Source organism: Apodemus sylvaticus, chromosome 10 (assembly GCF_947179515.1).
Source record: "Apodemus sylvaticus chromosome 10, mApoSyl1.1, whole genome shotgun sequence".
Classification (NCBI taxonomy): Eukaryota; Metazoa; Chordata; class Mammalia; order Rodentia; family Muridae; genus Apodemus; species Apodemus sylvaticus.
Window position 1 is genome coordinate 33,187,694 of NC_067481.1, and position 12,817 is coordinate 33,200,510.

General features: G+C 47.5%; 1 protein-coding gene across 2 annotated transcripts in view; it reads left to right on the forward strand.

The window, feature by feature from the left end:
* Positions 1–838: 838 nt before the first annotated feature.
* Hlf (HLF transcription factor, PAR bZIP family member) overlaps positions 839–12,817 on the forward strand; it is a 56,081-nt gene continuing 44,102 nt past the window's right edge. For both annotated transcript variants that reach the window (XM_052197043.1, XM_052197044.1), the window contains exons 1-2: positions 839–1,380; positions 3,454–3,789. In XM_052197043.1, the coding sequence (XP_052053003.1) occupies positions 1,266–1,380; positions 3,454–3,789 (451 nt within the window). In that variant the 5' untranslated portion in view covers positions 839–1,265. The remainder of the gene's footprint in view (positions 1,381–3,453; positions 3,790–12,817) is intronic.

Consider the following 12,817-nt stretch of genomic DNA (forward strand, 5'->3'; position numbering starts at 1 on the left):
CCTAATGCTCATTCGATGTGTAAGTCTCCCCTGCCATTCTTCCATTGCAAGCAAACGTCTGTCTTGTTAATTCCCTCTGACAGCGTGGGAGACAATTCACTTCAGCTCAGTCTGCATGCAGCTCCTGTCTCCATTATATGGTTTGCACATTATTTAGAATTCAGGAAAGTTGGTATTTTAGGTTGGATATGCAGTGGGGCTAAGGTACTAAGCTCATCAGGAAGGAGGAGAAATATCCAGAAGTCATTCTCTTTAAGTCTATTCAAATTCAAGTGTCCTAAACTTGTCCTCTGGTTAGAGCTACCTGGGAAGCTTTTAAAACCATTGGTTGCCAGGACATCGCCCCAGGGGGTCTAATTTAAATCGGATGCCCCTCAGCCATCGTTTTGTTTTTTCTTTTAAAAATCACCAATTTATTTCCACACTGAAAACCACTGACACGAATTTCTCATTGCTCTGCTCACTCTGAGCTAGCACGCAAAAGTAATCAGGGTGAGAGTTAGCGGAGTTATTCCCAGAGCAAGGCAGTGAGTGAACCAGGAAATTTGGCACCTGCGCTTTTTGCTGCCCACCAACGCCGCAAGGTCGGGAAAAACAGCGCGTGCGGCGCTGTGACACAGGCAGCCCTGGAAGGGCGGGGCGGATGGGCGGGGCTGACCCGGGCCCCGCCCCCGCACGCCTATCGGCGCGCGGTGCGGGCCCTGACGTCACTCTTGTCAGGGCAGCGGCACATGGACTGCCTGATGCGCTGAGCCCGGCTCTGCGGGGCCGCGGAGCGCGGGGAGCGGCGGCCGCGGCGGGGAGGGGGGTGGGGCGGGACGGCACAGCCTCGGGTGCTCGCGCGAGGGTCCGGGGCCCGCGCTTTGCCTTCTGCTCCTCTGCAGCCGTCTACGTTTTCTTAATTCTTCCTTTCCTTATTTTTTCTCCTCCCTTTGAAATTTTGAACATTTTGCAACACTGAGTGTTGGAGGCAGGTGTGAACGAGCATCCTGCACAGGGTCGGAGGAGTCCGCGGCGCTGGATGCGCTCTCCCTGGACTGTCCGCACTGAGAACCCGAAAGTTTTTTTGTTTTGTTTTTAAATTTTGATATTTGTATGCTGATGTATTTACAAAGACAGAAGTGATTATTATTATTATTTTCTTCCTTGTCTGCGCTGTTTTGAAAGCGAGTACTTTTGGTTGGCAAAGGACGAAGGAAAAAAGCTCATCAACATTTCGGGGCGGCGATTGGCCTTCTTTTTAAAAGACAATTGAGTGCATCACGATGGAGAAAATGTCCCGACAGCTCCCCCTGAACCCCACTTTTATCCCGCCTCCCTACGGCGTGCTCAGGTCCCTGCTGGAGAACCCGCTGAAGCTCCCCCTTCATCCTGAAGACGGTGAGCGTTGTTGCCTGGGCAGCTGGGCTTAGGGAAGGGACGGCACTCCCAGGGACCCCCAGGTCGGCCGGGCACCCGCATCTTTCTTCCCCTCGTGTGGCTTTAGTGAGATTGGGGGGAGGGGCTCACTCCCTCTTTCTCCTCCGGGACAACATTTGAAATAGCGCTGGGAACCTGGCTCGCCCGCCTTTCTAGGTCTGTCCTCCTGCAGCGCAGGTGACAAGTGAATTTGACAGGTCAGGATCCCTGCTGTGCGCTTCCGCGGGAGACTAGAGTCTCTGGGACTGGAGAGGAGAAAGGGTGGGAGGTGACTGGTTGGAGCCGGGCCTGGGGTGGGGTGGGGGTCCGAGTAAATGAGGTTCTCACTCGGCAGCCTGAATATTCAGATTGTGTTACTGTTTTGTGTTGTGAACTCACGCGGCGTGAGCGGAGAGGCGCTTTTCTCCCGCAGGCCCGCAATTCACAAAGCGGGGTGGGGGTGGGGGGAGTGGTCTGTCGGCGGGAAGCAGTGCACGCCTCCAGCGCTGACACTTTCCCGGTGCTCTCTTCCCGGTGGGAGGGGAGAGCTGTGCAGGCTCACGTGTAACCGCGTGCAGGAGCCTCCTCTGGCTAGAGCCCTTTCTTGGTAAGTCTCAAACCTTCCCTAGGCAACCGTGGCTTGGAGCTGAGGAGCCCGGTAGGGTATGGTGGGGAGGGGGTTATGCATGTGAGACCTGGCTGGGAACCCTACTGATGCCAGACGGATTTGTGTTTTGGACGGGTGCAGCATCTTGCCTTTGGTGTTATCACAGGGACAAAAGGGAATTATGCTGCTCCTGCATAAAATCTTGAAAAGATTATTGGGCTGCAAATAGCTTTGGGGTGTTTGCATCAATTTCCCTGGGAGAGAACGCCTGTTGCATTGCAAGAGTTGCTGGTGCTTGATTGCGCGCACAGACCGCCCCCCCCCGCCCCTAAATACCCTCCCGCACACTGCTTCCTAAAGAGTAGCGTTTGGGAAAAAGCTGCGGATGCGGTAGGCTTTTGTGGTCGATGTTTTAAGTCCAACTCGCTAATGAGACTGCGGAGGATTTGAAGATTCGAATGAGTGGCGGTGGGGTCACATTTCTCTAATGAAAAACAACAACTTAGAATCAAATTCTGTAATCCTGATTCCACCCACACCTGAATATTAGCAAAATGCAGACAGCTCGGTAAAGACCAATCCGGGGGAGCTGTATTTCCAGACAGGAAATAGCTGCATTCTTCCCCTCATAGAGTAGAACACAGCACCTTTGTATACTACTGCTTTGTGATGGGATGTATAAATGTATACTTTCTTTTTGTAAATTTGGTAATATTTAAATGTTTGGGGAAAAGGAAAAATAACCCACCTTTTAAAACTGATGTAGTTCTCTTGTATGTGTCCCAATGGGGTTCTAAGCGAATGGACGAGTTTGAAAGTTCTTCACCTCCACCCCATCACCCCCCACCTCTCTACCTCACCCCCACAGGCTCCTTCTGATGGGAGCATCCTTATCTTCCTTGTAAATGGGGGATAATTGTAGTCTTGCAAGTTTATTGAGATAATACATGGAAAGGAATAAGGTCTAAACTAGACACGTAGTGTTGAGGGAAGGTAGGTTGAGGACTGCTTCCTGAGACTCAGCATAACTCCCTTGGTTTATAAGTCTCAATGACCTCAGATTCTTGCCCTCATCACTTTCTGCAAGATAGAATCATACCAAGTCCTTGGTGATCCCCTTAAACATCACATCAGTTGTCTATACTGTTGGATACTGTTTTTCCAGCATAGATTTCGGTGACTTAATCCCTTCAGATAACACACCGACGACTGTTCTGTTCACTTGTTTTCATTCCAGATCAGTCGGTAGCCCCATCCTACCGACCAGTGCTTTCTTTCCAAAGTAAATAGGAAGATGTCGAAACTCTAGATCCACAAAAGACAGCACCCAGAGGCCTCAGTGCCCCTAGAAGCTCTTTTGTAACAGATGCCAGGAAGGCTGGTGACAGAATGACCCCTTTTCTTCTCTGCTTTTAAAATCGAAGCTCACCTTTCCCTTTCTTCTTCAGCATTTAGCAAAGACAAAGACAAAGGAAAGAAGCTGGATGATGATAATCACAGCCCGACCGTCCCCCAGTCGGCCTTCCTGGGACCCACCCTATGGGACAAAACTCTTCCTTATGATGGAGATACCTTCCAGTTGGAATACATGGACCTGGAGGAGTTTCTGTCAGAGAATGGCATCCCCCCGAGTCCATCGCAGCACGACCACAGCCCTCACCCTCCTGGCTTGCAACCTGCTTCGTCCACGGCTCCTTCCGTCATGGATCTCAGCAGCCGGGCTAGTGCACCCGTCCACCCTGGCATCCCGTCTCCGAACTGTATGCAGAGCCCCATCAGACCAGGTAAATTCTGGAAGGTTCACCCTTTAGATGTGAGGGGACGGGACGGAAGTGGGGGAGAGGTTGGCATGAGTTGGAGATCTTAGCACACATTTCTAGAGAGGAGCCCTCGCTTCCGGTTCTGAATAGCCCTCCTCCTTCAGTGAGCATGCGTAGCAGCTCTCACCTGCAGAGTCAGTTAGACTCGGACTCAATGGACCTGTCCTTAAGAAGCTAATTCTTCAAGGTCTGGGGTTTGAACCCAGACTCTTCATTTTAACCAAATCCCAGGAGAATTCTGAGTGGTTGATTCAAAGGCTACAGTTTGTGATACTCCAGCCTGGAGTTAATGAGCAGGATAATGGGTTAATGTAAAATAAACATCCTAACTCTCTCTTACCCACTTCCCCTAGTCCCAGAACACAAGGATAATAGGATCTCGCTGGGTAATTTGGGTAGACCCCAGAAAGGTATCCCATATCCATTCTTCTCTAGCCTAAAGGGTTAAATGTGAGTAGACATGCAGGACAGTTCTTTTTTCTTTTTCTTTTTCTTTCTTTCTTTTTTTCATCTCCTTTGGGCATTGACTAAGACCAAGACTCTAAGTAAATGCAGGTTTTCCTATTGCCTGAGGCTAAACTTCTTCCGTCTTAGCACCCCGTGTTCCTGTGAGCCAATCTTCCTTTATAAGTTTTCAGTGTCATCTGTTCATTGTGCTTATTCCGTCTTTATCAAGGCTTGTGCCCACGTCAAAAGCCAGCCGTGGTGGCACATTTGTAATCCTGGTGCTAAGGGAGGTGGATACAAGAAAATCTCTGGGGTTAGTGGACAGCCAGCCCAGGCCAATCAGACACACGTGCACCCACATGTACACATACCCCACCTCCCACCTTCAAACGGGCTCACACATATACACAAATACATGATGAAGAATGTTTAAAGAGACGACACCGAAACATTACTGGGAAAGAACTATGCTTTAAAAACCCATTGCCAAATGGGCAGGGATAAGTCCAGACTGAGACAGCCCAGGATCCACACCTTTAACACACCATAGCACAAAACAAGCAGGAAGAAAGAGCGTTTATTTGGACAGGTACCTGGAACAAAGATTCATACGGATAAATCGACAGGAAGGTCACTGATCGGAAGGTGCTTAGCTGCAGGGAAGGACAGCAAATGGGACAATGAGACTTGTGTTTGCAGCTTCTGCTGAACTCTGTGCCCTCATGGAGAAATTTCTGTCACACGCAGAACTGGGAAGGAACTGAGAGGAAGGAGGAAGAGAACCCCTACCTTTATAGGTTAGCCTGGAATCCAAGCTCGCCCTTTCATAGATTTCTGAGCTTTCAAATCTATTTTACCCAACCTCCAAAATCTATAACTCTAGGCCATAGGCTCGACTGAAATGATGCTTTAACCTCCAGATATCCCCGGAGGCTGCATCACTCTCTTGATGTGAATTAGAAAACCTGCTAGGAAGAATGCATAGTGGTAGTGTCTTCAGTTTCTTCCGTGGGAGAGGCAGCTAGCAAAATACATAGCCTCTCCACACGGATGTAATGATGTGTCATGGGGAGAGAGCAGAGTCCCAGAGACTCTGGGCACTGGCACTTCCTACATCCTACTACATACCTAAGTGACGTAGAAGCGGTATAACCTCTTGGAGCCTCACTTTCCCCTGTAATAGAAAGATGTCGATTTGATGAAAGATTTCAATTTGATGGGGCTGTTTTGAGAAAAATAGGCAACGCACAGAGGTCAGATGGCTAGCTTTGGGTGTTCTCTTCAGTTGAATGGTTGTGGCTGTGCTAACTTTTACTGTTATGACATCACTAGATACAGTTACACAGCCTCCCCTTGGAGAGAAACAACAGGAGATTTTGTCTGGTGAGCATCGTCTAGGGTGTTCCTATTGAAAGTGAAAAATTAGGATCTTAGAATTTGAGGCTCAGTCATTTGTCAGAGCTCCTTAGAGTCCACAGTGGTCCATGGCTCAGGTGACAGGGATTCCCCAGTGAGAGTTCCTGTCCGTAGCAAGGAACTCCCAAGTGTCTGTGGGTAGCATTTCATTAAGTTACAGAAGAAACATACCAAAGGATCTGAAAATAAGCCCTCCACTTAAATATCCTTTCAAATGCTTTGTTCTTTGAATTGAAAACCAAGTAATACTCCTAACAGGAAAAACAAATCAAAGCTCCTTTTCAAGTGCCAATAGGTTTAAAAATTTCACATTCTGTCATTCATTCAATTTTGCTTATCATAAAGATTATACTGAGAAATGGAATTTTAGGGGACATGATGGATGTGTTATCTCAAACAAGCTAGAAAAGGGTAAGAGTTCTTGACTGTTCTGTGTAGCTCACAGGGGTGACCAAAATAGAAATACTCAGTGAATCTTGAGGAAAATGAGTCTTCAGAACGAAAGAGCACAGATGTAGCCAGGGGCATTCTGGGAACTGTGATTTCAGTCTCCACTGAAGTATCTCAACCTTATCACTGTCCCTTGAGTCTTGTGGCATGTGGCCTGTGGATTATAGGAAGTTAAGGGACATTTCAACTCTCTTCTCTAGATGCCAGGAACACCCACAATCCGGTTGTGGCAAACGCAAGTGTATTGAGTCACTTCACAATGTCCTCTGGGAATAAAATCACTCCAAGCTGAGAATTAATGTCCCGGACCTTCAACTTAGACAGCAAAATCTAGACTTAATTTAGACTACTATCATACAAATGAGTGCTTTTCATACCCTATAATACTCTATGGCAAATGTTTTGAGATAGTCAAGAGACATTGGGTTGCCAAGAACAAAAGAGTCATATATAAATAAGAGTGTTCTGCACTTTTAGGGGATAGAGTTATCAAGGTAACCAGGAGATGATGCCCCACAGTTCAAACGTTTGCCCTCAACTGCTTGCTCAGTATGCAACTTTTGAGTTATGTTCAATAGCATTGTGTCAATAGTGCTGCCTGTCTGGGTGAAAGGTAGTGTGTGATGCCAGACTGACAGTTATGCAGGATGAGGTCTACCTCAGGGGTATCTTGGAATGGCAAGATATAGATACGCATAGTTGTGCATCTTGGAAACCATTTATTATGACTGCCCCCCAGATCCTATCCCTATGTTACACATTCAGATCTGATTCCTCCATGGAGGTGTGTGATCAAAGAATGACCCAATATCTGAAGAAATAAAAAAAAAAATTCCCAAGGACCTAGGCTAGAGAAGAGTTGAAAGCTGTGTGGGGGACAACGCCATGGGTTGTCCTGCCCTTGAGGGGGACAGTGGGGGCGTCTTGGATGCAGGGGCTTCAGCGTGTCTGAGTACAGCACCTTGGCTGTTCCCAGACCAGCAGGAAGGTAAGAATCATTCTGTAGGCGTTGGCATTTGCTTGTCAGATTGTATCAGAGGTTGTGGGGAGAAAAAGCTCCTGGGGTTGTATGCTGGGTACTAGGAAAAATAAGAATCTGTTTGCCCTGAGACTAGAGTGACTGCTTTAAGGACAGCTGTCCCTTTAGGGAAAGTCATCTATAGCAGACAAAGGCAGAGATATTTTTAAACCCTGTGCTTGTAAAGATGGATTTGAAACCATTTCTTTGTGTGTGTGTGTGTGTGTGTGTGTGTCTAAATAGCTTTCTGGTGTCCTGCCACTTTAAGGCCCAGATTCAACTGAGAATCGAGAAGGGTTTCTTTTCAGTTCTGAGCTCAGGGACTGGACTGTGATGAAGGCCGGATACAGAGAAAAGTAAAAACCCTTTCATGTGGTCACATGTGGGACAGGAGGACACTGAACAAATGAGCGATGGGGACAGAGGTGCTTGCTGCAGGTTTGCAGCCTGGAATTTGGTTCTCCTACTGCTCACTGGCCTTTAACACGGGAGGGAATTTCCAGCCGTGGGATCTGGGTAATTATGTGGCGGAGCTCTGTGCAGGTGGATTCAGGATTATGGGAAGTCCCGCAGTGGAAAAATGGGCGAAGGATCTGCAGGTCATATATTTTCCTACCTAGCATAATATGTCCACCTGTTGGCTGAGACCCCTGTGAGACTCAATTTATACCACAATTTATACCACATCAAGCATCTTGGGAGTTTCTACTTAATTTGGATCAAAGGAATTCTGAGGGAGAGAGAGAAAGTCCAGTTTATTCTGATTTTATTCTCTTAGATTTCCTTATCTTGTCCATCATGCCCTGGGACTGTCCTGTTCTCACATCCCAGTTGCTGGAGTATACAGAATAACTATCTCTTGCCTATGACAAGAGATATTTGGGAAGGAAAATGGAAACCAAGACAGCTTGGTGGTAGGAATGCAGGCCTTGGGGCAGGAGGCCGAGGTGTCCATTCTAGACCCTTGGCTTTTTTTTTTTAATTAAATATTTACTTATTTACTTTATGCATGTGAGTACACAGTCTATCTTCCGACACACCAGAAGAGGGCATCAGATCCCATTACAGATGGTTGTGAGCCACCATGTGGTTGCTGGGGATTGAACTCAGGACCTCTGGAAAAGCAGTCGGAGCTCTTATCCGCTGAGCCATCTCTCCAGCCCCTTGCGCCTGCATGTTCACCTCCCCAAGCCTCAGTTTGCTTAGCAATAGAATGGAGGCTATAAATGCCATCCTCTCCATGGAGTTTCATCAGGCTTAAACAGGATAAAAGATGGCAAGATACAGTGAAGCTTCCGGTACAGGAAAGCTCACTGTCCTTATGAGAGCAGTGACAGGGTAAAAAAAAAATGGCTGTGTTCCCTGTCCCCGTTCTCCATTTAGGGATTTGTTCATCTAGTCCTCGTCCCTCTGCAAAAATAGGACATGCATTTTTTTTTCCTCCCTCAGCTTGCCCAGCAATCGTTCCTGTCGCTGATCTGACCTTTCTCTCCCTCCTGGGTTAGAACGAATCACTTTCCTGATGTTAACCTAGCAGTATCGCCCCTGGCTTAGCAACTCCTCTTCTGCCTGTGGGAAAGAAACCAGCATCCGCCCCATCCCCCACCCCCAGCTCTCCTGGGAGCTGTGGACACCCTGGCTGCCTGCCTACAGGACCGTGTGCTCCAGGCACGTGGCTATGCCCTGTGGAGCTTGCCCGACTCTGGGTGGCGTGCTAGCTTCCCACCCCACCCCACCCCACCCCCGCTGTCCCTACCCCCCCTTCCCCCCCGCGCCGCGCCGGTTCCCACTTCTTCCATCTCTTCCCAGGAGAACTATAGCAAGTGCCAGTGAGCAGTTGTATCCCTGACCCCGGCATGAGGAGGAGGCTGAGCTCCAGAGGGAGGGCGGTTGATAGGCCAGGGAAACCTGTTCTCTCTGGCATCCAAGCCGGCCCCTAAGCCTGGCCCTCCGGCCTGCCTCTCAGAGGCTCCATCTCCTCTCTCTTTCCTGCACTGTGGCTGTGGGCAGGATTCCTGGAGGCCGGCTGCTGCCAAGGGTCTTGGCAGAGCGTTTTCAGTTCAGCGCTGTGCCTACCAGACTAGAAAAATAGCACTAGAAAGACAGAATTAGGTGGAGAGGAAGAGGTGGGGGGAGGGGGGAGGGCGACAGCCTGGATGACATCCTAATACAGAACCCCAGAGGGTGAGGAGACAGCGATGATTTATTATGTGTCTCCGATACCTCTCTTCCAACTAGCACTAATCACTTCTACCCGGGAATCATTTTTTATGTCTTAGCAGTGAAAACGAAGGGAAGAAGGAAGATAAAGGAAGCAAAAAGATGGAAAAATGCATTAACAGCATCCAAAGGGCAGAGAGGGGCCGTGGTCCGGTGCTTGGTTCTGTAAGGTCGGGCACACAAACATTTAACCATTTTCATTTCTTGTGTTTGACATTCATAATCCCTGTAAACATCTTCACCTAAACCACGGAACCCCTGTTTTTGCCACAAACTTAAGCGATGTTTCTTAAGCGATGTGAAGATAGCTCACGCCGTATCACGTGTCTCAGGATGACCTGGTTTGAGATGTGGATATCTGCATACAAGGTAGCAATAGCTTCTAGAGTCTGGGCTCCCATAAACAGAGCCAAATGTGAATCCCGTATGACCACTACCAGGCTCCCACTTGATCTCAGGTAAACCATTTAAGTGATGTGAGCGTCTGTGCTTCCATCTGGAATTCTGGAATAATTATAGGATCTTTTCTGTAGAGCTGGAAAGGTCATATGAGGCAGCGCGTGGCGGTGCATGAGCACAGAGCCTTATACACAAGGGGTACGTACCCCTGACAGCTGCTGCGAGCAGTATCCCCAGTTGCCAGAGTCGCTCTCTTAGAGGACAGAGCTTGGGGCTCAAGAGAGTCTTGATACTGTCCTCTTGACCAGAGTTCAGAGCCTGGACTCTGGATTTCTCCTTAGCTTCTCTGGTTTGTCTTACCTGGCCCCCACTTAGCCCCTGGGTTTTATGTAGGTGGTCGTGGGGAATTGTGGCCTTTCCTCCCTTCCCCTCACTCACAGGATTAAACCCTGAAGCAAGCTAACAAAAGACACCTTGAAGAAGTCCTTGCTGAGATTTACCTCCTGAGAACTATTTGCTAGTAGTAAACCTTTCAATGCCGCAGCCTAATTTTTTATAGTAAGTTTTAATACACGCGCTTGACCCCAGCAGAGAGGGAAGCCAGGAGGCTTCTTAAGATATTGGGAAGGGAGAGTTTAGGTGATCCCCCTGGCAACCAGCAAAACCATTTATTAACATTTCAGAAGATAAGCCCTCTCCCGGTTTTCTCTTACTGTGTGCATTCTTGGACTTCCCGAACCTTCCTTTTGTGAGGAATGCTCAGGAGAGACATCAGCGTTTCTCATAAGTCAGCTCTGCTGCCTTTCAGAGGGATTAGACGGGACCAGAGAAGGTTGTAAGATACCCGGAGCAGGATGGACAGGCCCAGAAATAGCATCAGTCTTTGCTTTGTTTCCGTCGTGCTCGTGAGGGTGAAGACAGATGAGGGGAGGATTCGGTGTCTCCAGAGGGTGGCCATTTCAGAGGGAAGTTCAAACTTGCAGGCACACGGAAAAGTGCCAGGACAAACTATGCTCTCCGTGCCAAGTGGCGAGTTTATTGAGACCTCAGGTGTCCACTGAAATGAGGAGAGTAATATGTTAATGAAGTAGGCACGAATAACATTTGAAACTATGGAAGGGACCAGTGCCAGCCCTAGCTCACAGACCTCACAGGAAGCAGCCATTGCTCAGGGCAAGGGTGCCCCAGGCCTGACTTCCTGGAAGAGCTGAACCCAGTGCCGGGGGTTGGGGGAGGGGGACCCCAGAAGAAGTGAGAGAGCCAGGTTAGAGTAGGCAGTGGGCAGAGCTGTAGAGGCAGCGGCCCACAGTGTGCTTGGGCAGCAAGGTACGGCGTGCATGGGTGAGGCAGGCGCAGGGTTGAGTTCCATGGCGCTTGGTCATAGAGGCAGCTTCATGTATGTTGTGCTTCAGAGCCCGAGCTGTGTTCCGGAGGCGGTGGGAGCCATCGCAGGTTTAGGAACAGAGAAACAGCATCTGAACTGTTCTATTTGGGTTCAAGGTTAGGTGTGAAACATTTTTAGAAACTTGACAATAGTTTCCTCTGGTGAACTAGGATTTCCTTATTTTTTTTTTTTCTTATTTTGAAAATAAACACTCTTCCTTCCAACATCAAACAGATAAAAAAAAAAAAAAACCAAGAAAACACGATGTTCTAATTGATCTAAATGAAGTAATTTTAAAACATGGGGTTTAAGTTTCACTTGTGAAGCCCATAATTTTGGTGATTGGGGGAAGCATTCTCTGGCGGGGAAATAGTTGGAGGTATTTGAATGGCTTAGAATTTAAATGTCCAAAAGCAGAGCTGCCCTCATAGGAGTAAAAAATAGATTTTAATAAGCTCGGCCCATTAGTGTTCATTGCTTTTAAATGCCTCTATTTTATATGGCTTACTAGGTTTGCAAACAACTATGTTGAACCAATTTTTATGAGCTTATTTGCGAGTGTTTATGAGTATGTATGTGTGTGTATGTGTTTGTGTGTGCGTTTGTGTATACATGTGTGTGTCTTTGTGTGTGTATATGTGTGTTTGTGTGTAATATGTGTGTTTGTGTTTGTGTGTATATTTGTGTGTATGTTTGTGTTTGTGTGTGCATGTGTGTTTGTGTATGTGTTTGTGTGTGTATGTGTGTGTATTGTGTGTGTGTGTGTTTGAGTGTGTTTGTGTGTATATATGTATTTGTATGTGTGTGTATTGTGTGTGTGCTTGTGTGTGTTTGTGTGTATGTTTGTGTTTGTGTGTGCCTGTGTGTGTTTGTGTGCATATGTGTGTTTGTGTGTATGTTTGTGTATGTGTATGTGTGTGTATTTGTACGTATGTATGTGTATTGTGTGTGTTTGTATGTGTATATGTATTTGTATGTATGTGTGTGTATTGTGTGTGTGTTTGTATGTGTATGTGTGTATATGTATATATGTGTGTATTTGTGTGTGTGTTTGTATGTGTATGTATGTGTGTATTTCTGTGTGTGTGTATGTATGTATGTATGTATGTACATGCACATGTTGGAGGAGCAAATGCCTCAGTGGTACAAGCCGTCTGGATCATAAGGATTAACTGTAGCAGTAGTTAGTTTCAAGCTAAAAATACTTATTCAAGTTTCTGGCCAAGTTATTAATTTTACTTCAGAAGTGAAGGGCTCAGTGCCGCTTCATGCTTGCTCTCTGACCTTGTATATTCTGCCCCCTTCTTCTCTGAAACCAGGATGAATATTCCTCCTGCTTAAAGTCTGCATATGTGTGAGGGAGACGGGGTGGGCATTACTAGAGGAGGAGGCTTGGTGGGAGGTGGGAGAGGACGGGCTGGGAGGAAGCTACTGAATGGGGCCTAAGCGATGTGACTTCTTCAGGTTGCTCCAGTGTCTGCACACTAATGTGGCATTCCGGGAGACTGGAAGATTTACGATAACCCAAAACCAATTTCCTTAAGTAAAACTCAGCAAATAAAAGGCAGCTGTACAGTTTCACTTCCTGCTGAACACACTGGACAGTCCCAGGGATGTTGAGAGAATCCAGTCTCTACCAGAGAAGAAATTGTATAGCA